This window comes from Vanellus vanellus (assembly GCF_965231255.1).
Source record: "Vanellus vanellus genome assembly, chromosome: 2".
Taxonomy (NCBI): Eukaryota; Metazoa; Chordata; class Aves; order Charadriiformes; family Charadriidae; genus Vanellus; species Vanellus vanellus.
Window position 1 is genome coordinate 79,124,806 of NC_138906.1, and position 24,410 is coordinate 79,149,215.

General features: G+C 42.5%; 1 protein-coding gene across 1 annotated transcript in view; it reads right to left on the minus strand.

Annotated features, from left to right (window-relative positions):
- Window positions 1–5,821: 5,821 nt before the first annotated feature.
- PHLPP1 (PH domain and leucine rich repeat protein phosphatase 1) overlaps window positions 5,822–24,410 on the minus strand; it is a 141,448-nt gene continuing 122,859 nt past the window's right edge. Inside the window, exons 11-17 of the mRNA XM_082479084.1 lie at window positions 23,142–23,342; window positions 21,967–22,129; window positions 17,089–17,219; window positions 13,470–13,574; window positions 12,342–12,536; window positions 9,943–10,171; window positions 5,822–8,014 (exon numbers count right to left, since the gene is read on the minus strand). Coding sequence (XP_082335210.1) covers window positions 6,887–8,014; window positions 9,943–10,171; window positions 12,342–12,536; window positions 13,470–13,574; window positions 17,089–17,219; window positions 21,967–22,129; window positions 23,142–23,342 — 2,152 coding nt within the window. The 3' untranslated portion in view covers window positions 5,822–6,886. The remainder of the gene's footprint in view (window positions 8,015–9,942; window positions 10,172–12,341; window positions 12,537–13,469; window positions 13,575–17,088; window positions 17,220–21,966; window positions 22,130–23,141; window positions 23,343–24,410) is intronic.

Below are 24,410 nucleotides of genomic sequence, written 5' to 3' on the forward strand. Positions count from 1 at the left end.
CACGCATCAATTGGTCTTCATCTTTGAAAGGACACAGCAGTTTTGCTCTCCCTTGCCACCCAATTTTAAATACATTGGAGCAGAGTACTTTGCTATTCTATGCACAGTACATCACTATACATTCTATAATTGTACTTATATATTCTGTTTTTCAGGACCAAGATAAGTACTAACTGCAAGTGTGCCTACTGCAAGATTATTTAAAAATTTTTACGAAATGCTGGTCTCTCGCTCCTTAGGAGGGATTACAATGAAAAAGCGTCTTATTCACAAGTCACCAACTCACACACTCCTGCTACACCAGCCTTCCTTCATAGTTCTGCGTCCCAATTTTCTTTAAAGCATTCAACAGCATACATTTAATTAGCAAAACAATTCCATCTGTTCTGTGAGTCAATACTGGCAACTTTACTCTTAAAATACAAGTATTTCTCTTGCTGCAGCTGTGCTTAATCTGATGGGGGGAGAAGAACCTGCTGTGCTCAGAGCGTTGTGTCTAGTGCCCAGGCCCCCACCACAGGGCTGCAGCCCAGCTGACACCGGGGACAGCCGAAAGCCTCCTCAGCCCCATCCCTGGCCACTGGGACCCCTAAGGAATTACATACCCTAAACACAGGCCTCCAAAGGCACTTCCACAGAACCACTCGTAAAAAAAACCCACCTTTTTGGTTGCTTGCTTAAGTTTTGACATGTGACACAGAAGAGCAAGTTCAGATGAAAACATGAAATGGGCACCAGGGGCCATAACAAGCATCAGGACAAGGGAATTGAGACCCTAACGGCGGACAGGGCAGTGAGAGCCAGCTTAAACCTCATCCACCAGCAGGCACTACCTCCCAACCTTGCTACTGCTGACTTCATCCTCTCCCTGACAGCCTGAGGTACAGGAAACCAGGCTCTCCGGTTCTCCTACAGCAGAAAGCCTCAGGGGCTCATCTGCTCCTGGGTCTCCCCGCCAGGGAGCAGCCCAGCCAGGCCTGTCCCAGGCCTCGGTCACGTTGCAGTTATTACATGACAGCTTCCTCACCGCCGCAGTGCTGTCATGCTCCTGATGAGCTCTTGCAGATTAAGCGTCTCCCTTTAGCTTACAATATTAAGAAAATATGAAAAAAGATGAGATAGCGTCTGCTCCGTTCAGATCCTGCCTCAGTCATAACCCAGAGGGCAAAGCTTAGCTCATCGCGGGAGATAAAAGGTAGGACGAGCCATCCAAGTCTACCACAGGTGAATCCCAACTTGCCAGCCCGAGAAAGGGTGATCTAAAGGATGAACTGTTGAACTCAACAGGAGTGGAAATATAAATAAAAAAGTCTGGGGAAAAGTAGGGACTTGGAGCAAACAAGGAATTTTTTCCCCCACGGATGTCCTAGATAAATTGTATACAGACTCTGACCTGGGGCTGCTGTAAATCCATGAAATATTTAAGGTTTTTCCATCCTCCCCTTTTGATTGAAATGGCTGCAAAGGGTTTTACTTGTTTCCAGGCAGCAGATGAATTTTAACTTTTATCTTTCTGTAGAAGCAGCAGTCTTGTTCGGTTCGGCATTTGAACACTGACAGCACCAGCGCAGGACGCAGCGTATCCCTCACCAAAACACAGGCAATCAGGAGGAACACGTTGGTTCACGCAGCACTCCATGAAATCCTCACTGCAAGCAGTGCAAACATGTAGGTAACAATTAGATTGGTAAGAAACAAATCCATTAATCCAACAACAGTACAGTAAGTTGGCCCTGAAGCAAGTCAACTGAATTAAAGCAGGACAGCAAAGCAGGTTAACAAAAAAAAAAAGTAAACGGAGAGCCATTTAGCAGACAGCGAGATGTCCTGGTTCCAGCTGAGCCTGAAATATATGTATATTATTTTTTTTTAACCAACTTCTGGCCAGGCAGCTCCCCCTGCACCCAAATCTCTGAGGGACCTGACATTACAGCACTGCTGAGAACTGCTCAGTTTATGACTTGAGGGCCCTCTTCTCTTTGAAAAGCTCATCTCTTCACAGATGGCAGGCAGTGTCCAGGGAAAACAGGCTGATTGGGCTAAAGTTACTGTTCTCTTTACTCCTTGGAATCCTACTGCTTTGCTTGAATCAGCTCAAGCCCTTCTGCACTCCAGATCTGTAAACTTCTCCAGATCATCCCGGCCAACCCACTCAAGTGACCACTTGCAAGCCTCGAGCTGCAAGGCTGAACCCAAAAGACGTCATCTATGACTAGGGCAGAGATGCAGAAATTACCTCCAAAGGTGTGTGTGACACTTCATTAACACCCACCCCCACCTGAATGCACTTCCAAAGTGGCAAAGGTATACTTCAAAAAAGAAATACATACAATTTGCTAGAAAATTACACATAGGAGTTGTAAGCACGATGGCTAGTGATCAGGCTGAGATCACCACGAAGAGACTACGTAAAGGGTAACGCATGGGGTGCTGCAGTCGCGGCACAACATTCTCCTAGTCGTGAGGGAGTCAACCTACATGGACATAGTCGGCTCACTCCAAGAGCAGTGAGCCAGAGGAAGGCAATGCCACCATGGCACTGGTTACCAACAAGAAGACGGTGCCGCACGCTGAATGCACAAGCAGAACACCAACAGGCTGTTCATGCACAACAAAATACATTATGGTTAGAGCACTATGGCAGAAAGCAAGAAAAAAGCTTTTATGCCATGACGAAAGGCTCTTATATACAAGCACGTAAGCAACGGAGTTACTTCCCAATGCCATTGTAGCTTCCTATTTAAAGTTATCTTCCAGGACATAATGTAAATATGTTAATTCGTTGTTCTACCACAGCCATCCACTTCCTCCTGTTTGTGCATTTCTCCTTGTCTCAGATATGGCTATCGGCAAGTTTCAAAGGACAAGGTCTTACATCTGGGTCTGGGCAATCCCAAGCACAAATACAGGCTCGGCAGGGAATGGCTGGAGAGCAGCCCTGAGGAGAAGGACCTGGGTGTGCTGATTGACGAGAAGCTCAACATGAGCCACCAATGTGCGATCGCAGCCCAGAAGGCCAACCGTAGCCTGGTCTGCATCTGCAAAAAAGTGTGGGCAGCAGGTCAAAGAAGGTGATTCTGCCCCTCTACTCCACTCTCGTGCATCCAGCTCTGGAGTCCTCAACATAAGAAGGACATGGACCTGCTGGAGTGCGTCCAGAGGAGAGCCACAAGGATGATCTGAGGGCTGGAGCACCTCTCCTATGAGGAGAGGCTGAAAGACTTGGGGCTATTTAGCCTGGAGAAGAGAAGGCTCTAGGGAGATCTTATTGTGGCCTTCCAGTACCTAAAGGGGGCCTACAGGAGAGCTGGGGAAAGACTTTTTACTAGGGCATGGAGCGATAGGACGAGGAGGAATGGCTTTAAACTGGAAGAGGGCAGATTCAGATTAAACATTAGGAAGAAGTTTTTCACTTTGAGGGTGGTAAGGCACTGGAACAGGTTGTCCAGAGAGGTTGTTGAGGCCCCATCCCTGGAGGTGTTCAAGGCCAGGCTGGACGTGGCCTTGGGCAACCTGGTCTAGTGATGACCACATAGTCCCTGCCTATGGCAGGGGGGTTAGAACTCAATGATCTTCAAGGTCCTTTCCAACCTAAACCATTCTATGATTCTATGACGTGAAAGGTTTGATTATAGAGGTAATACAACCCTACATTTTCCTCAGTTGAAAGCCTTACTTTCTTTTTAGCCCCCAACCTTTGCCCATGCTACAGCTATCAAGTTCTGCAAACAAGTCCACTTCTCTGTTCAAGTCAGACAGTTCCTGGTAGGTCAAAATTGTGTGAAATATACTGTGCACTTAATCCTAAAATCACGTATTATAGTCATGCACCTAGATGACATCAATGACTACAGTTTCAGTCCTCACAAAGTAAGAACATACTAACCCCCTTTCATGAAACAGGACAAAAACGTCCAGAAAAGTCATGAGTTGCAAGAAACTGTACCATGTTTTCCAAATCCCAGTTTAAAGCCAGAACAAAATACCCTTTGCCCTTGTTTACAAATAAATGATAAACTTTCCAAAGATGTTTCCAGCCATCCAACTGATCTAGTTCAGCACGTTATGGGAAGCCCAGTAGACAGATAAAGAAGTCCCTATGAATGCATCAATCCTCCGCATTTTGACATGTTAAGACAGGCTATGAACGCAAATGCCTTTTTCAGGCAGACCAGAAACAGGTATAGCTGTACCAAAGGTGCAGGTCCTCAGCCAAAATCCTCTCACTTTGATGCTCCAGAAGCCCTGACTCCAGAACGCCGTTGCTAACTTTACAGAAGGTACCGTGCTGGAAGTTGCAGGCTTTGGTGGGCTGTCAGTTTTGACCTCTACGCTTCAGGGTAAGGATGTAAAGTAAGGACGTAAGGAGAGAAACTGCATCGTTGCCTGTAAGCTGCTCATGCCAGCAGAGTTGGCAACTTGTGGAAGTTTGTCCTTCAAATGAAGGGAAGGAAAAGTCTTTATGAAGCCAATGGGTATATACTCCTATTCACGAGAAAAAGGGACAGCATGGAGCTGTCAGCACTGGCCCACAGTTTAAACTCACATGAAATGGTTGCCCTTCCACCCCTACTCTGACCTCTGCTCCTCTCTCCGGGGTACCACATGTACAGCACACCAGAGGTACCTTATCATGAACAGACACCGCAGGCGGCAGCAGCAAGATTACTCCTCTGCTAGCAGTGGGTGTTACGCAGAAGACAATTGCTCTCCCGCTCCCCCCTGTCCCAAGGTACAGAGAATTTTCCAGCTTGCTCAGTAAACCCTAAACTTGTAATCACTTGCCCGGGCCATGGTACTGTCCTGGCTGGTTATCACCTTCAGCCTCAAGACACTTCTGAACAGAAGGAGAGAAAAAAAAAAAAAAAAAAAAAAAAGAGAACACTTTCCGAGGACACCAAGAAAAATTAATCATTCAACAAAATTTGAAATAAAGAAACTGCTTACCAAATAACATCTGCATCACTAGCCAATAAACCATAAACTTTTTTTTGTTTAAATACATTATTTAATGAGTTTTCTTTAAGAAAGAGATATTTTGAAGCTCAAATTACAATAAAGTACAATCTTCTAGATCTACAGTAGACAGTGCTATAAACATTTACCAAACCAGGTATTTTCATGTTTGCTCCTCTGCCGTTATTGTTATTTTTTAAGGAAAAGAAACTCGAAATCTCTTGTGAACAGCACTCCTGTTCTACCTTGGCTATTACACCATAGAACAGAATAAGAACAGCCTGTTACTACAGTCCTCTCCCAAAATACAGACCAAATGTCAAGCAGGAGCAAAACAGCGTCATGATCACACACTAATTCAGCTTTTTAAAGAGCGACAAGTAAAATGGAGCAGTTGGTTGGAGGCAATACTGAAAAAGGGTTTTGCTCCTTTCCCACAGGAATCACAAAAAATGCCATATTCAAACTGCCATTGAACTCATGTTCATTCAACACATTTGAGCGAATCTGAGTTTACATAGGTAGCTTTGAGTTCACTTTTCCACCTTCTCCTTACATTTTCCCTCTTCCTCTCCATATCAAATGTTTTCTTTCTCCCTTTTCTTAGCTCGCATTATCCCTTCATCATTTCTATCATCAGTTACTCGGGCCCAGTGGGAGAGAGCCAGAGCACCGCTCTCCTTCAGCCTTATGGCATTGTCAATACTGTGGCAAAGGGCAAATCAGTATAGTGCTGAATTAGTACCGAGAAAGAAAAGAAGAAACAGGTCAATTCCTCAGAAAGTTGTTTTCTATCTTTTAAAGGCCATTTTGCATGGCCTTTAAATTCTAGAAGTACACGTGAGCTTCTGCAGTTAGTGTAAAAATGCGATCGAGCCGAAAAAGTTTCACCCCTTCTTGGTTTAGACTGAGCAGCAGGCTGACGAACCACAGGAAGCTACTGTTTGAAAGCTGCTGCTCAGTTCCTCAGACATAAAAGCAGACATCAGGTGTAAATTTTATATTTATTATAACAAAAATTATGACATGTTCATTTGTGCATTCGGCTTTAATATATCTCTTGGTATGTAAATGTTCTACAGCAAATGAGCTCTATACAATCATGCTGGTTGTGGCAGCAGTAAGGAACACAAAGAAAACGTGTCTGTAAAAGTAAGGAAAGAAAGAGACCAGAAGAAAAAGTGGGTTTCTTTAAATGGTCTACACCATCTCGGCTCTAGCTAACTTGTACACAGCCACTCTTTGTTACGCTCAATGACCATGGCCCAAAGAGTCACTTACGAAAAAAGGTCAATTTTTAAGGTTGTGTCCTTAATGCCAAGGCTACAAAACATGTAAGCATCACTATACAACACTGAGCTATTTACAGGAATTTCCCAATCAGCTGTTCTCTCAGAGAAAATTAGTGAATCTCAGTGACTTAAGTCACCTGAAAGAGTAAAGCAACTCCTAGGAGTTAGTCTCCATATTCTACAAATGTCTATCATTTTCAAGACCAAAAAAAGCCTTTTCTCTCAAAGAAATACAGTATTACAATATTACTTAAATCATTTAGCACTGGCTACTGCCCTGCTTTTCAAACGAAACAAACAAGCCATTTTAAAAAATATTACATCATCATCTGTTTCTCAGCAATATATTAAACCTTTTTATTATTTTTTATTATTTTTTGTTTTTGTTTTTACACTTGATATGTTAAGGGAAGGTTAACTATTTTAAACTTTACCAGTCAAGCGTCTCTAGAACAAAGTCAATGAATATTAAACCTAACAAACTGAAAAGCTGCAGTTATCTGTAGTGGCAGGATAAGGAAAAGGAAGTATATAAAGGAAAAGGATAAGGAAAACCCCTGCTGCAATGTGAGCCCACTGGGTCCCACACTCAAGTCTCCTTGTTTGTTAGTTTATTTCTGGGCAGTAAATAGAGTGGGTCATAGTGGTGTATCATAATAGTCTGCCAGGTGATCCGCTGGGTACTGCCGCTGCTGCTGTTGCTGCTGCTGCTGTTGTTGTTGTTCCTGGTGCTGCTTCATAATCTCCTTGACTTCTTCTTCAAGCTCTGGTGGGATGATGAACTGGTCGTCGGGATCGGGCTGTGCCGGTGCAGCAAAGTAGCCCCCTGTTTTTCTGAGCGGCGCATCCGTTGCAACTTCAATTAAGTTATGGCTCCTCTCTTGTGGCGCCACAGAACCGTTGCCTCGCCGGCGCCCTATTGTGCCCGTGGCAGAATATTCAGCTTTCCTGGGAAGGCCGGGCTCATCTTCGTTGGCACTGATGACGATACCTTCGTCGCTGGCTTCCACTGGCACTTGGAGAAGCTGCTTCTCCTTCGCTCGGCTGCAGTGGATGTCCACCTCCACTTCCACGCGGCTGCCGTTGGTGAACACCCCCTCAATTGGCTCCTCATCGTCGCTGTCAAGGCCGTTGTCGGAGAAGGCGCTGGAGAACGTGGCGCTAGAAAGCTGCCGCTGGAAAGAATTGGACAGGCAGACGGGGTGCAGCATGCAGCGCTGCTCCCCTGGGTAGGCTGGGCTGTTCTCATTCATGGCTACCTGGGGAGGCTCGTCGGAGGCCGTGGACCCTACCTCGCTGCTCATTTCAGAGGTGGAGATCTCGCTGCTGATCTCCGAAGCCATGCCGCTGCTGGAAGATGGCATCCCAAGTGCATCTGTTGGCCTGTCCTTGATGACCACATTGACAGACTGGGGGAAAATGCCTGGGCTGGGGGGTGGGACCCCATTAAGTTCACAGCAGCAGAAGCTGTCCTCTGTCACGTTGAGCTGAACCACAACAGCGCTGATACTGTCGTTGCAGCCATAACTCTGGGCCAAAGTGCAAAGCTTCTTTGCAGCTGCCAGCGCATCAGGCACATTTCTGACTGCCTCCACTGCTTCATCCATTGAGAGGCTGTCCCACAGCCCCTTGCTCCCCAGAATGAAGAACTCATCTTGCGGAGTTAGGGTGATGGACTGGACGTGAGGACGTGGCACAACACTCGGGTGAAGGAAGGTATACCCCAAGATTCTTGTTGAATCAGTCACACCATTCACTTTGCCATCCTGAAATTAGAAAGGACAGGAAGTTGGAAACAAAGCAGATACGGATACACAGCACCTGCATCTCCTTGCATTTTACCAATAGCTGTTTTTGCAGTACCCCCAACCCTGCCGTTTGCTTTTCCATCTTCTTGTCTGTAAAGTGACTCGCAAGAAGGTGACAGAGCTAGGATTAGAGCAGAGCAATGGCTGCTTTGCAATCCTGCGCTATGCCTCCTACACCCTACTGATTTGTCATCAGCATCACCTATGCACAGACCAACAAAGCAGAAGTCTGCAACAAAGAGCCATCTATTCTGTTCCTGCAGCTGCGAGAGCCAACTGGACTAATGTTTTACCAGTGAGTCAGACTTATCCCTCCTCCACCCACGATATCTGGCTTTATACAGGGCAAAGCCACACATAGCTCCATTTGATATAGGGGCAGGTCATTCAGTTATGACTCTTCTCTTGCAGCTGTAACAATCGTAGGTTTCATCTTGGCTCATCACTTTGGAAACAAAAGTTCATTTAAAAAAAACGACTTTAAATGAAGCATGCAAGTCAAATGCAGCAGAGAGCAAGTCTGCATTTCTCAGTCAGCTGAGTTGTAGTGAAATGTTTTACATGCCCCAATTACTACATTTCCACTTAGATACGGCATCTCCAAGGGGAGGAGGAGCAATATATGAAGGGAAAAATTTCAGTAAAAATGGACATATTTGAGAAGTAAATCCCATGCATGTCCAAATCCCAGGATCCTGTCCTGGTTAGAATCCAAGCTGCCAGAATAAGCAGAGCAAGTGTCTGAAACAACAAGCCTGACTATCTGTCAGCCTGCCGGGGATAGCTGCACCCTGCTAATTGTGTTCGAGAAGAATAACAAAGGTGAGGATTTACACTCATTTGGTCCAGCTGAGGACTGCAGTGGTTATTATAAAGCGGATAACCACAGAAAAGTGAACCAAGACTAAAAAAAGCTTCCACTTTAAAACCACTCAGAAGAAAAAAAAAACTTGTCAGCTTGTTAACTTCCCCATTAGAAGGCTGACAGCAGTGATAAGCCATCAGTGTGCACGAAATCAGTGAGTCATCTTAAGATTCAGCGCAAAAATTTCCCTTTTCCTCTAAGAAACAACACAATGAGTGTGCCTCAGTGATGAACACTGTTGGAGTGACTCCCTTCCAACTTGTCACGTTTCAGATCCCAGCCGTCACCTTTCCCTGGCAAGATCAATAGGCACACAACTTATTCGATACACTACCACCCCTACACACGCACACCCTGCTCACGGGGATACAGCAGCAAGTTTTCTGCCCCTTCCTCCACCATTAGGAGGATTCAGTATTTATCTATTCCTATGCGTGTGTCATACCAGGCAAAACAAAACTGACAGCAATGGCTTCAAGCTTGTAAGAAGAGAACAAATAGTTTTCTCCCCTCTCATGGTTCAGCTGACCACAGGATGGGTTTTCCTTTTGGGCAAGTGCTCTCTTCAAGAGCTGCCTGTCAAAGGGCAACCCTGGGAACACAGGAGGCTCAGATAGCAAGGTCAGCCTGCCAGGGGCAAGGAGTCTCCTAAGGGAAGGACAGCATTGCTTCGAGTGCTTTGCCCTCTAATCCTTTTCGATTGGAGAGGCTCTTCATGACAGCTCCAACACAGCAATTCCTCTCCCCACTAGGAGCAGGGTGTCTGCTTTCCTGTTTCAACGCAGCGTGCTCACAGTTGCTCACTCCCTGAAGCTAACTAAAATCCAGCATGGCAATGGGATGACAAAGCAACTTGATTGCATGATAACTTAATTGCGTGATATGAATCACCTTGAAAGGAAAAGCGCAACTCTGGAACCCTACCATTAACACTACCTCTTAGTTACTAATATCAACATGTAATTTCATGCATTGCTGTGCAAATGCTCTCCAAGGAAGTTGCAACTTGTTGTTCTCTAACCTCTGTGATAATGGCTTTATGCTGCTTAATCCTCTTCAGCTCTTCTTCACAACTCATCACATAACACCTGGACAAAGGCAGAGGTTTCCCATTCCGGCAGAGAACTGTTTGGCACTTCCCCACGTTTGCTGAGGTTAGCGTGAAGCATCCACCAGGGTCCATGGGATCATGTTTGATATGGCAAAGGACAGCAGAGCCTCCAAGTTTTTGTCCAGCTGTTCCAAGTTTCCTGGAATTTAAACAAAACAACGATTGTTCTTTAATTGGAAAACAAGCGTTATGGGTACTACAGAGAAACAGCTGCCGTTCTGCAACCACAAGCACTCAGGGCATTGACTCTATTGGATCACTGGGACAGAAAAAGTCTCTACTGAAAACTGTGACACTATAGCAGCACTGCAGAGAAATCATGTGCAACTCTCGGGCAGTGTGTTAGTTACACATATGGAGACACAAATCTGCTCAATTTTAGAACAATAACAACAACAAAAAATCTTTGCACAGTTGTCTCTCTTCCTCTACATCTTCAAGATGTTTGTTTTAAAGGTCAGATTGAAGGAAACGGGGTTAGAAAAGTATAGAGGACTATTAAATGAGTGCAGGTAGAGCTTAAAAGGGGGGTTCATATTATCCAGCTGGTTCTTTGGCTTCTGAAGCTTCAGATTTGATTATAAACATAATAAAGGTTATACATTTAGGATTATTTTTGAGCAAAGACAGAAGACAGAAGTTCACTGTTTTGTGATGTCTTCAGAATACTGCTCTTAAAGTATCAAATGATGACCAAAAAAGCACAGTGGCTGTTAACTCTGCGGTAAGAAGGCACACTTTTCATTTATCCTGTCAGTTACTAACCTGTTAAATAGTTTCTTAGAAATATTTAAGCTGGCTGTTTTAGCAGGAGTCATAGTGAAAAAAAAAAAAAAGTGACGGATAAAACAGTTTTCAGAAGTAAATCCGTTTAGTAAAAAAGTTTTCAGAATCCTGTCATTAGAATGTAAATTCATTTCAATACTAGATTGTGAAAAAACATCTGTCCTTCCCAGTATCTTGTTTATCAGGGCCTTCTCCTATGGTAATTGGGAATTACAGTAATTAGAAAGCTAATTATAGAGGTTACTAAAATTTATATTAAGGCTAGGTATAGCTGGCAAGAACTTCAGATTCAAAATCCTGGTGAGAGGATACACAACTAAATCTCTAAGCAAGCTTCAATCTGCTTTTTTAATTTTATTTTTTAAAAATACACTTCAGGAGTGTTGCATATTTGCATATCATCTGTAATAATCCTCAACGAATGGTTAAATGCAAGTGGAACAAATACTATTTCTGGTTCTCCAAAGAAGTGGTTGGCTTATTTTGACTTGAGACAAAAAAAAAAAAAAAGCGCAAAGCAGCTTTCTGTAGGAATGCCACATTCCTGTGAAATTGCATTAGTAGTAAACAAAACCACTTAATAAATATTTTCGATACTCAAATTTGTTATTATTTTCGAATATTTCAAGTATTTGGCAACCACCTTCTCAGCTGCTGATCTGAGGCACTGTTATAAGCAATTATGGGAAGGAAGCATTTTCTGTCTTGTGTTTGTAAGGTTCATTACCACCCTACTGCTTCCATATCTTTCCCGATAGCAGAACTTCAGTATTTTTCCTTTCCAAAGGTGCAGCAATTGAGCGATAAGCAACGCTACTTTTAACTTGATCCATTTCCTCAGTCTCTAAGCTGCTTATTTGCTTTCTCTTTTGTTTCCCTGACCTCTTCGTTCTCCTTTGTTCAATTCCCTTCGTACTCCTCCTTCGCTCAGTGTCTCCCCAGGCACAATTTCTTTTTCTGTAAAGAACAGCATGCACGCAGGTTTCCAAACCAGTACACAGAGCTATTATTACACTCACAGCTATCGTATCACAATCTCTTTGGATGAGTCCTGCTCAAATAATATCCTAAAGGCCAAAGGAATGACAGAAGATAGACATTTCTACGGAGTCGGACTACATGTTTTAAATATTTGCGTAGCCTTAAATAACCTGAATTGGTACAGAGAACCAGAAAAGATCTGCCCAGGCGCTGCAGCCAATAGTAGTAAGGATGTTTAAAAGATGATCCAGAGATTCATGCCACTGACTTGGTTACAGCCAATTGTGAATCATAAGACTTAAAGAAGATACCAGAAAAGAGTAAACCTCCACCACATAGTCATGAGCATTTAGTAACTTTGCAGGTGGTTTGCGTTTTTTTTTTGGGTGGGGAGATGTTGGGGTTTTTCTCCCCACACCTGAAAGGAACAGAGGGCAATGTTCCCAAAAGAAGCCATAAAAGAGCACGTGCTTGACATGAAAGCAAATAAACTGCCCAGTGAGCATACACAAGGTAAAAAAGGCTTCAGATCCAAGACTCACCTCTGCATAACGATGAAAGTGTTGATCATGTATTCCTCCTCATTTTTTGTTTTCTGCAGCTCTTCTGCTAAGATGTCGCTCATTGTGCACTGCAGCAGATACGGTACTTCCACGTTGCGGTCACCGTCAAAAACACCATAAAGTGCCTCTCGGTTGTCACAGAAGTTATTGGCTGAAAGTGCTGCCACACACAGCCTAGTGAAAAAACAAAGCAGGAGAATATCAAGGTTGCTACCCACTACTAGTTTCTCATCTTGTCATTCTGACCAGAGAAATGCAGCCTGGTCTGAGAGCTATTTTTAACCACCTCTGTTCACAAGTATTTCAGCTCTGCTTTCTGAGCTGTGGAGAAGAGTCAGGCCCATCAATAGTGCTAAGATGTGGAGAGAACTATTCTGGAAGTTCAAGCCAAGCCCTAAAGATTCTGCCTCCTTTTCAGCATGTGAACAAGTCCCTTATTTGTAGAAGCAGGGGGAAAAGTATCTCCGAAACAACATCAGTTTAAACTGCACTTGCTCCTCCAAAAGCCATCTTTGTGATTTAACATGCTGATGACCAAGTTGTGCGTTAAATCACTTAAGTAAAGGCTTGCTGGCACTTGCTACGGAAACCTAGGTAGCAGAAGATTTCTAAATAGGTATTTAAGGAACAAAGAAAGATTCATCACATTGCCAGCAACACAGAGACTAGCAGACTCTTGGTACATTATTTGTCAAGTGCTGCCTTAGTCACAGGAGCTCTGCACACTATGAATATTCAGAGTTTTGGCCATTCTGCCTCTTCCTTTAGTATCTCTGATTTGCTTGGTAAACATCCTTTGGGTGAAGATAAAGAAGCTTTGCAAAGAGGAAAATGCTTTTAAACACTCAGATCTTTTGCAAGTACCAAAGTCTTGCATAGACAAAATGTGTCGGTTACACTTGTATCTTAGCAACTTCCCTAACAAAGACCAAAGTGGAGAGCCAGGCAGGGGCCCGGTATACAAATATAGAGTCATGGCATGGCCTCTGCCTTTGTGAGGCCAAAAATGTCCCCAAAACTTTCACTGAAAAAAGGATTTCTTTGTATTGGCAGAGAGGCGCTCTGCTGCTAGGATGCCTGTATAATAAAAACCATGCCAGATCGTACTTGTTCTTAACGCCCGATGCTTCTGTGTAACCGTGACTCCACACCGCTGGCGCTCCTGAGGCATCACCGGCCGAGGGCTGGTCGATCTTGAAGCAACGGATATTGCTGCAAGGAGAAAGGAAAGAGGAAAGATGCACTGGATTGAAGTGCTGACATGATGCAGTTTAAAATGTGAAGATAACACCTTTTTTTCCCTTCCCAGTTCTTAGTAATACATATAATAGAGGAATACGAAGCAGGACATCCAAAGTGGTTACTTTTATGTGTCTGTATACAAAGAACAAAAAAGCAGTAAATAACTGAGCCTCTCAGAGTGTCAGCTGCACTATTTTGCTTAGCCAGCTTTTTCTTCCCTGCCCTCACCCCTGAGCTATTTGTTTCAAACCTGGCCCAGTAGGAATACAAGGCAAATTTGTCACTAGCTTGATGAAAGCCAGTACAGGGAAGTGATTTTTAAACTTCTACATCTCTCCCACCCATTTTAATAACAAATCTCTGGGTTCTTTTCATAGTACTCAAATGAAACCTACTGTATGACCCATACCATCCCCTAAATTAAAAAAAAAAAAAAAAAAAGAAAAAGAATAAAAGAAAAAGAAATTCTTTAGAAACAGCAACGTATAGTAACAACCTTCCATGAAAATGCCCCCCAAAACAGAGCCAGCCTGCGGTCCTGACAGCAGGCACAGCCCTTCTGCTTTCTCCAACCGTTCAGTCCAATTTTTGCTTAGGCCCTTGATCCTCTACCCTCCAATTTACTACCGACACAGCCTTTAGCCTGAATTTCATGTATCTCACACAACGTAGTAAAGACTTTAAAAGCGCCCAGCCCTCTCTGTTTATACCCTTCTCTTCACAGCCCTGCATTGCTGGGGAGAAATGACCCCCCCCCTGCTCCCTACTGCTCTCTTCCAAAGGCAGGGAAAGTGAGTTCCCCACACGCTGCAGACACTTCAAAGGCACCCGAACCTTTCATGAACCAAATGAATCATAAAAGGACGCAAGCAGAAAGTTCTAACTGTTCACTCTGAGCATTCATTTTTCTCTATCCAAACCCCCACCTGACCTGAACACACAGAAAAGTCTTTTCAGCATTGCACAGCCTTCCTCAAATAACCTGAAGTACTGTCACATCCAGTTTGTTTCTTTTTACACTAATAGTCAGGATGTACATCAGTGAGGGCAGATTAAAAGCAAACAAGTTACATAAATGATGTTAGAACTGCTGGTGTTTCAAGCCCTTGGTTTTGCAGCCCTTTGTGTGACAAAGAGGAGGCAAAAATCTCACTACGAGCATTAGAAAAGATTATCTGACCCCGAATCAAACTGGAAACCTGGATCTCTTCTAAAGTAGCAGAGACTTTAATTCTGTCTGCACCTGCAAAACACCACACACATGAGCAAACACACTTTCTTTGCAGGCTCATGACAAGGCATTTACCCTCCAGGGCAGAGGAACTTGGATCAAAAAAGTTTTTCTGTTTGTTTCTTTTTCAACTGGGTTGACTGACCCCTGGTTTCTGGGCAGGTCAAGGACCCAGAGTTGTCTCAAGGCTTCCCAGCAGTGGTGAAAAAAGCTACCTCAACGCATGGCTTTCAGCTTCCTCAGTGGCACCACTACAAATAGGCCATATGCCTGGAAAGGAATGATAACCAGCAGCACATCATATGCAGGGAATATGGGCTAAGGCTTCTGGACAGCATCGTTTATTTCCCCCCTAATTTAAAACAACTGTTACAATTGAACTAGATGCTCCTTCCCAAAAATCAGAGTAGCAGCATCTCTTTTTCTTTTCTTTTTCATTTTAATTGCTACTGAAAATTCTTACATCCAGTAAATCACTTGGCAACATCCTCCTAAGCATGCAAGCCTCCTTTTAAGATCTCCATACATATTAAAAAAGCAAGCATGCATGACAGGACTCTTCTCACCAGCACTGAGAATACATATTAACCTATTACCTGCTTGAATCTTGCCAGGGCACAGATGGAGAGCTGCCTTTCACATGCAGAAGAAGGATATAAAAAGTACCAAGTGCACAAGTATTTTTATGCCTGCCACAAAAATCAAGTGAAAGGAGCATCTCCTCCCTCACAGTCAATTATAGCAGTATACCCTAGAAGTCAGTGCAGTATATCAGTACAGATACTAAGAAGCCCCTTCAGGAGACCTGAAACTCCTGACTGTAGCTAATGAATATTAGGGAAGAGAACAGACCTGAGGTCTTAGGAATAATTTGTTTTGAAAAAACAAATAACCAAACAAAATACACACACAAGAGGGAAAAAGTTTTCTGTGAATTAAAGACAACACATATGCCAGAGAAAATATGGCATGTAACTGGGCCACACTACTCCTACTACTCAGGACTTAAATTTGTATAATATTGCTACAGGGCATGATGCCTGAATACCAGAGTGGCAAGAAATTGGCTTGCCCATCTTGACTGCTGGGTTATACACAAGAAAAGCTGATCGTTCACTTTAAGTTTTGACACAATTCAATTAGCTTTGTAATACATATATTTGTTTATTTTCTCTATGAACCAGAGCAACATTACACACTGCTTCTGCAGGAAGGTTTCCTGTATACAGTAAAGCAGCTCTTAAAATAGAGGAACGCCCCTTTTTTTTCCCCGCTATCTGCTGCAAAACATGGACTCTTGTTTTTATCTGTGAAGACTCATCATTATTCAAATTTCCATTTAAATTTTATAAAATCTGCTGATTCAAGCTAAAAATAAGTTTCCCTTGCTTGCACAGCAGATGAGGTTTACTACTCCAGTGTCTGATCTTAACCATTTAAAAGCAAACAACACAAAGCAACTGCTCAACCCTTAAAAAGTAAATCAACCCTTCTTGGAATTACTCAATATTTAAGGATCAAAGAGACTTAGAAGGAAAAGAAAAGCTCAAGACAGCACCACTGTCCACAGATGATCTGGTTTAGTGCAACAGTTTCTCAACACACCACAGAAGGAGGTACAAGGCACCCGGCAAATTTCAGTTATGGATGACACAAGTCCCAGGGCAGGAAACAAACAGGTAGACAGGAAGGAAACAGAGGGTCCCACAGCAAGGGAACTAGCTTTGCTGCAAGAAGAGTGGGAGATACAAGTCTTCAGGAGAGTTTTAAATATGAAAAAAAAAAAAAAAAATTTCTATGATGAAAGCAGAGAGGTATGAAGGCTAACAAGAAATAGCATGTGAAGAGGTAAAAAGCAGCACACTGGTGAAGAGAGACCCAAACAGATGAATGGGAGCAAAAAAGTTAGTAAGCAGCTACTGGCATCTCAACGGTTGAATAAAGTAAGTAATTTGGTTGAATCTAATGTCAGAAGTAACATGGAGATCAAACTGGCCTAATAGTCATGATACCAGACTAGGAGACCCCTCCAGGAGTCTCAGCTGAAAGCAACTGCACTGCAGTGGGTGAAGTCATCCTCTTTAATTAAACATCAATTTCTGACCTATCCAAATAATCTGTTACTTTCTGACCCACTAACAACAGGGAGCCATACTCCTTAAAAGAGGTTTACACTTCTGTGTATTGTGGTTTTGTCACATCCTAGTGACAAGAGTCGTTCTGCCCTCTCACCAGCTCTGTAAGGTAACTTACTTCAGCAGCTCTAGGGTTTTGTGATCCAAGGCTAATCGCGGATTTCCAGTCAGGTCCAGCTCTTGTAGTTTTGGAGGCAGGTTTTCAGGCAGTGTGACTTCACTCAGTTCATTGCAGCTTAGATCCACACACTGCAAAAGGAAAGCAGCCAAATAAGCAAGAGAACTCAGCTGCCATCAAGATCATACAAATTTTGATTAAACGTAGTAATGCATGTTTCACGAACAATAAAGGCTGCAACCAAGACCTAAGACCATTCATTTCATTTAAATAAACGGCTCTTACAAAAGAAATTCATATGGCATTTAGCCATCTTACCAGATGTCTGGGACACCTAGAAATATGTTCATTCCATTTCCATCTCTGGCCAGGTGTCATCTTGTTACAAAACTAGTAAGTTTTGTCTGCTCTTCACAGAGACAAAGATGGCCAGTGTATTTTCAGGCACTTAAGAAAAAATGGTACCGATTAAACCAGTCTTTTAATAGATAAAGGAAATGGAAATAAATTCAGCTGATGCTTCTAAGCCACTGGCATAGCAGTCCCACCTCAGAAGTCAGTTTAAACCAGGATGAGCTTGAGCAGGCTCTCAGGAATTCTGTATTTACTGAAGGATATTAAAATAAGCAGGGTTATGAACGCATGTGGAGGGGAGAGTAGTACAGTGGCAAAGGAAAAAAATACTGGAGTAGTTTTAAACATAGTTTTATTTTGTGTCACCTTAGATGGATTCATATTTAAATATGAAGTCAATAAAATGAGTGAAAGAAAAAGAAAGCTTAAATATTTCAGAAAAGATATAAAACAACAGAGAAACTTGCTGGCTATCTCCCAGCTAAGTACAAATTAGCTAGAACAAATGCATGAGTGACAAAATCCCCAAATAAACATCATTTAAAGCTGCATATCCAGATGAAAGTCAATACACAGGGAAAAATATGGCATTTTAGAACAAAACCAACTCTCTAAACCCTATTACAGGGCCACCAGTGTAGCATGCATCAAAAATTGAATAAAACAAATTGGAGAGAACAGAGCAGTCAGGTATTTAACAGAGGATAGAAGAACTATCCATATCTTTCACGAAGACCATTTTCTACTTTCAACCTGCAAAAAGAGAAAGACTTCAAAAACTTTATTAAAACAGACAGCTGAACAGGGTGTGGAGCAGCTTTTCCTAGCTACACATTTTGACCATTATGTAATTTCCATTGATACAAGCAAGATATTTTAATTTTTGTAGGTATATTCAAAGAAATTGGGTCCTGATAAGATAACCTAGTAAAATCTGGAAAATAAAAATCTCCTAGCACTTTGCTAAATACATGCAGTGGAAAAAATGCATTTCTGACCCAAATCTTGAATCCTGTGGTTGTCTAACGTGGAGGCCTTATTATCTGTGAAGAACAAACTGCTAATGTTATCTAAGCCTGATAAGGAAATCAGAGTTTAAATCTGTCACGCAAACAAAATAGTAGACAGCTTAACAGAACAGTTATTCCAGTGAGCTTTTTTCTTCTGCGCAACTCCTTGCTGCTTCCAGAGAACCAGTAATTACTTTGCAGATTAAAGAAGCTGCCAGCCGGCCTTGCTGTGTTCAACACCTCAATGCCATTACAAATTTGATGGAAAAGCATGCTGGAATAACAAGTACAAAAAAAATCGGTAAAGTAATTCAATTGTTCTCATTAAATGCCCAATACTCCAAAGGTAGCAACATTCTACAGCACATCCCTTGGTTCTTAGGCATTAGTGAAGATAAATAAGTTATCAGGTTAGGATTTCTTAGATTTTACTTGTCCTGCTTGAAGAATAGGTTAAGAGGGAGTCTCTGCGTATCTATGTTAAATTTAGTCCTTATTCTACTCCCCAGGCAAGCAGGAAAACATATTTCCTAACTGATCCCAATTTCCTCATGCATTATTTTAATGCAAGCTGGTTTAGCCCCACCCATGCAGCACCAGAAGAACAACTCCTGCAACTGCACACAGGATTTTGCTCTGGATGGGCCTGCTGGAAGACAGGGTTTAATATACAGCATTTCCTTACACTGCATTTACAGCTTTGTAACTGTTTTGTTCAAGGCTGGAAGGGACTGGAGTTATCTCCAGTTGTGGCTGAAGGTGGCCGTACCAATACTAACCTAGTTAACTATGAGAAAAACTACTAAAGATCGAGAGTTTTGTCTTTAAGATGCTACTGCTGCTAGATCTTCACTTACTTTGGATCTCAAGGTAATACTCCTGTCAAAGATAAGCTTGATCAAAAACTGCGACAAGAAACTTCCATATCACCCTTGCTGCAGCAGCCCAGCAAGACAACCATGAAAGAGAAGCAACTCATCAGTCAACAAAAACTGGATGATAAAGTAAAGCCAGGTCCCAGGTGGGAAAAGCAAGCCTGGGTCACTGAGCTCTGCGCAAGTAGTAGGGATTACTCAACTGTTTGACTGTGAAAGAACACCAGGATGCTGGATAACAATTAAAAAAAGTGCCCTTTTTTATTTTGTAAGGCAAGGAAATTGAAGTCAAATGATGGCTGTAATGAAGAGTCTGCTGGGGCATTGGCTCAGGTATATGTGCTTCCAGCTGCTCGGCCATTCGCGGAAGACATTTCAGTGTGCACAGATAAACCTAACTCTGAAGTATAAATAGCTGTCATAAAATACAATAAAAAAAACTAAAAAATGTGTTGTATAAGATATCTCAGAGACATCCACCGGCCTCTTTAACACAGAGGACAACACGTAACTCCTGTATCCTTGACTGCTGTGTGTAAAAAAGGCTTAGAGACAATTGTATCACTAAAATGACCTTGTGTTTGGAAATCCTGGAGCTACTGCAAGTGTAAAAGCATCATCATTTATACCAGCTTTCCTTACGAAATTATTTCAGACAGCATAGTAACTGCTGCTACTAACCGTTCCAGTATCACTAACTCCAAAAACATAGTATGTCAGCCTCTCAGGCTAATTAAATACAAAAGCAAAACAGCCGCTACCTCAGGTAACAGTTTCCTAAGAAGTTTAAAGTGTATGAATGCCACCTCAGTTAAAATTAACCATCAGATGAGATATAATCACGGAAGTGACATGAGACTACACGCCTTTGTGCTTTGCTACAAGCTAGCTTATTTCACCAAATGACCAAATCCATACTTAAGCAATAAATTCTGAACTCACTTTGGCACCTTTTGAATTCTCTCACGTACCTAAGAGGAGTTCTGGTTAAGCTAAGTAACGGATACAGGCAGGCAGCTGGATACACTCTTGAGCTCCAAACTGAGAAACACCAATTCTGACGTAGAGAAATCGCTAAGAGGCCAGAAGAACCCCGTTGCCCCAAAACGTACCTTCCCATCTGGCAACTACAAGAACTCATCTCATATAAGTCAAAACCAGGCTTGAGTACTGACAGGCATTTTCTTTCCACAAAGGTGGAGTCAGTCCTAGAGCACTATGCCCTCTTAGATGAAGTCACGCATGCTATATCCCTGCAGTCCCCAAACAGTTAGTGACGTCTGTGCCTCTTTCTTTTGCTAAAGAGAACTAAATTACCAAAGGGAACTAGCAGGAAGAAACTACCAGGTCTTCCAAGAGCGTTTTTCTGTGAAGCATTGTGGCAAAGTAGCACTTTAAATACTGATGCTTTTATAAAACATTCAGCTTTCCCCAAAACGCATGAACAAAAGGAAAAAGTTGATTGCTCCCTGTAAGAGTGTTTACATTATCTCTTTCTTTTTTTTAACACTACCCTCATATTTTTAAAGAAATGTTTACTGTGCAGAGCCTCGCTAACCCACCACAATTCTTCCTCTAAGTAAAAAAGCTTTGCTTCTGATTGATTCTAAATGGCCCTCCGCTTCCTCTGGCCATTGTTCCAAAGAGGGAGGAGTATTCAAAAACCCACAAGTTTGTTTGAGATTTCCTGGCTAAAACCACAAAGCTCATCTTTACATCTACTCGCTGTCCAACAGAATTATTGCTCCTGCTGCTGTGCCTGACCCCAGACACTGAGGCACACATGGCAGTCTGGGAACTTAGCCTTTTGACTTTACAGAGCGCCTGAAGGACACTTAAGTTGTTTTGAGTCCGTGAATAGGTAATCAGTTCTTGGCCTCGGAGAAGAGGAGGACAGATTTTCTGCCTTATCACAAGATTTGTACATTGCGAGTTAACCGTCTCCCAGCTCTGGCCAGCAGAAACAGCACACAGCGTGACATATTCTGCACTGTAGCCAGGTGAGAAGCAGGAGCTCAATTCACAAAAGATAAGCAGTAGTGCTCTTCAGCATAAACGCGTCCCACAAAAAGTGTCAGTAAAAGTACAGAATTACTTCTGGAAACACACACAAGAGACGGATTAAGCATTCCTCTGGTTGAGCAAAATATGACTGCAATTAGGAAAATTAAAGTAGCTTGCCTGAATACTCAAATCCTGCGCTCCTGGAATTTATCTCTGTCCCCAAGGCCTATCCTATTTTGCAGCTTCAGCGGTTTTTAACACATGCTCTAAACAAAGTCCTTTCCTACACAATCAACCAATTGCCAAGGCAGCAAGAGTTAATTACGCATAGCTCTTGCCAAATGTTTAAGTTGTATCATAACAGACTGTCACAGGAAGACAATTAACACTTATTTGGCAGAGAGGATAGGATCTAGTGAAGGTGAGCGTAAAATCAGATTTTGAGGCTCTTCTTTCATTCCACTCTGAGGCAGCACAGGGGCAAATACTTTGCATATGACCTCACAGGAGAAAGCAGCTGTCAGATCTCAGTGATTTCTGAGAATATACTATCCTGTAATGAAAGACCTCAGGAGAGAATAGAATTGGTAAAGTCGCATTATACTTGCTTCTTTCAAAGCACATTCATTCCTTACCTTTATTTCAGAAAGCTGCATGACTTCTGGGAAGACTTCGATGCAGTTGGAGTGAGCAATTACAGTATGCATACGTCTGCAGTTCATGATGGTTGTTGGAATGGCTTTCAGTTTGTTCCCACTAATATCAATTTCCTCCAACTCTTCCAGCTTGGCCATTTTGCTATGAAAACAAGAATTTGAGAATTTTTTTTTTTAATAGACACACATATTTTATTTTGAAGTGGTGATAAGAGCAGTGGTTTTCATTATTTTAAGAAAATAAAATTGCAGACTTTGATCCTTGTTCACAGCAGTGCCTGTCACCTCTCCTCACATCAGACACTAACACAGTTGTGGAACAAAATGTGTGCTTCTTCTGTCAATGTTTTGTTAATGCTACTTTTCAAATTACTTATTTTGCTTACATTCCCCCTGCTCACCAGCTCACTTTCACTTTTTCTTCCTTTCTTCCCCTTTCTTTCAACTCCACTTTCTCACTTCATCCCAAATTTTCCCCTCTACCTTCTAGCGTCCCACCTCAGCTCTTCCCCCTAATTCATCTCTCTCCCTCCCCCTTGCCGTTGAAGCCCAGCTGCTCAGAACATCACACAAGGACAAAGATGTCTCTTCCTTTATTTATTGGCATCTCTTTTCCAAGGTTGTACCCCATCAGCTTTACAGCACATCTTACACTTGAAAGATTTCTGATTAAAACAGAGTGAATTGAAAGCACAGAAATCGCTGCCAAGGCAGAATCTCCTTCTGAAGTGAGAGGATTTTTCCCTAGTGCAGTTTAGTCCACTTCCAGAGGACATTTCCAGACTGCTATGCTCACAAATATCCTGTAAGGAGAAGCCCACCAGGTGTAAGCAAAGTGACCAAGCCAGGGAAAACAGAAGACCTTCTTGCTTGACTTCAAAAGCATACTGCAGTCATGCTGAATTAGTCCAGTTGAAAAGAGTTTCAAGGGCAATCAAAACACACCAACTAACACGTAGCACTCCCTTGTCTGTGTAATGCAAGAGAGTAGCCACGTGCAAGAGGGCATAGCAGGTGAATCTACCCACTGCAGTATCACTACATTGAAAATACAGCCTGGGCCACCTTATCTCTGTGCAATTTAGTTCTCGCCGTGAAAATGTTTCATGATGCTCACCACCAGTGGGCCAGAGGCAGTGAAACCAGTTACTTACCTTGCAGGGAAGCTCTGTAGGCGATTGTAAGCCATGTGCAAGATTTTCAGGTGTGGATGGCCTGTTAACAAGGGTACGCATTTATCTGTGAGGTTGTTATTGGTCAAATACAACTCCTGCAAGATGCTATGGGTTTCTTCAGAAAGAGTGGCTGGAGGAAGCATTTCCAGTTTGTTGGCAGAGGCATTAAGAAATCTCAGGCTGCAAAGAGAAGTTGCATAAGGGAGTTCAGTGAAACATCCTGCAGGTTTTGTCTAGAAGTATAAATAAAATCTCTATTTTTAAGAGTTAAGACAGTTATAAAGCAAAGATCAAAAGCAACATGTTCACAAAAACTGACAGAGAGTTCAAAACTAGCATTATGTGAACAAAACTTCTGATCACGTTTTTAAATGAACACATTTGTACAAACAAAACATCCGCACAATATGTACATAAAAATGCCTTTATTCCCTTATCAAGACCTCATTACCTCCAACACTACTACAGATGTACCTACAGGTAAGAGCAATAACAAACCACATCATTTCCATATTCATTCCACATAAAAATGAATTCTGAATTCATCATCAATGAACCATGAGAGTACAGCTGCCCTTCAAGTGACTAAAAGGAGTTATTGGTAAAAAAGCCAGCCAATTTTTTAGTATTTTAAATACCGGCTAGGCTGCAGACAATATTTTGTTTAAGCCTGCATGCCTGAAAGCAACTACAAAATATGAAAAAGTACTCTTTGAACATTTGGATAACAAAAGATGCACCAATCACAAAAAAAGCCCTGAGACCAAGCAGTAATTTGCCTTTTAGATTTTAAAGGGAGACAGTGCTAATAGTAACTTACATTTTAAAAGTTATATGCTTGCTTGCTGATGTATGCAACAAGACAGCTGGATCTATATGCAGCTCCTGAGTGCCCTTCCCCTGCCCCCCAAAGTAGCAGAAGCCCTTGTCAGTATTTTCTGCCATCCCACCACAAGCAGCAAAAACTGAAGAAGCACAGAAATGACGTTATTCTTCCTCCCTCAAAGGACTTTTTCCAGGATGGGAACAAGACCTGTTGAGGTATAGGCACTGTCCACTCCTGCCAGTCAAGTTCTGTGGGCAAAGGATTCGTACTTCTTTAGGGGAGTTTGGTGATCACAGCAGCACTGGAGGAATACACACTGTAGGCACCTTGAGGGCTAGAATTCACACAAGCAATTCGAAAGAAATGGAAAAAATAAGGCTATCCTTTAGTAACCAATTCTGGCATGACCATGCCTTTTCAAC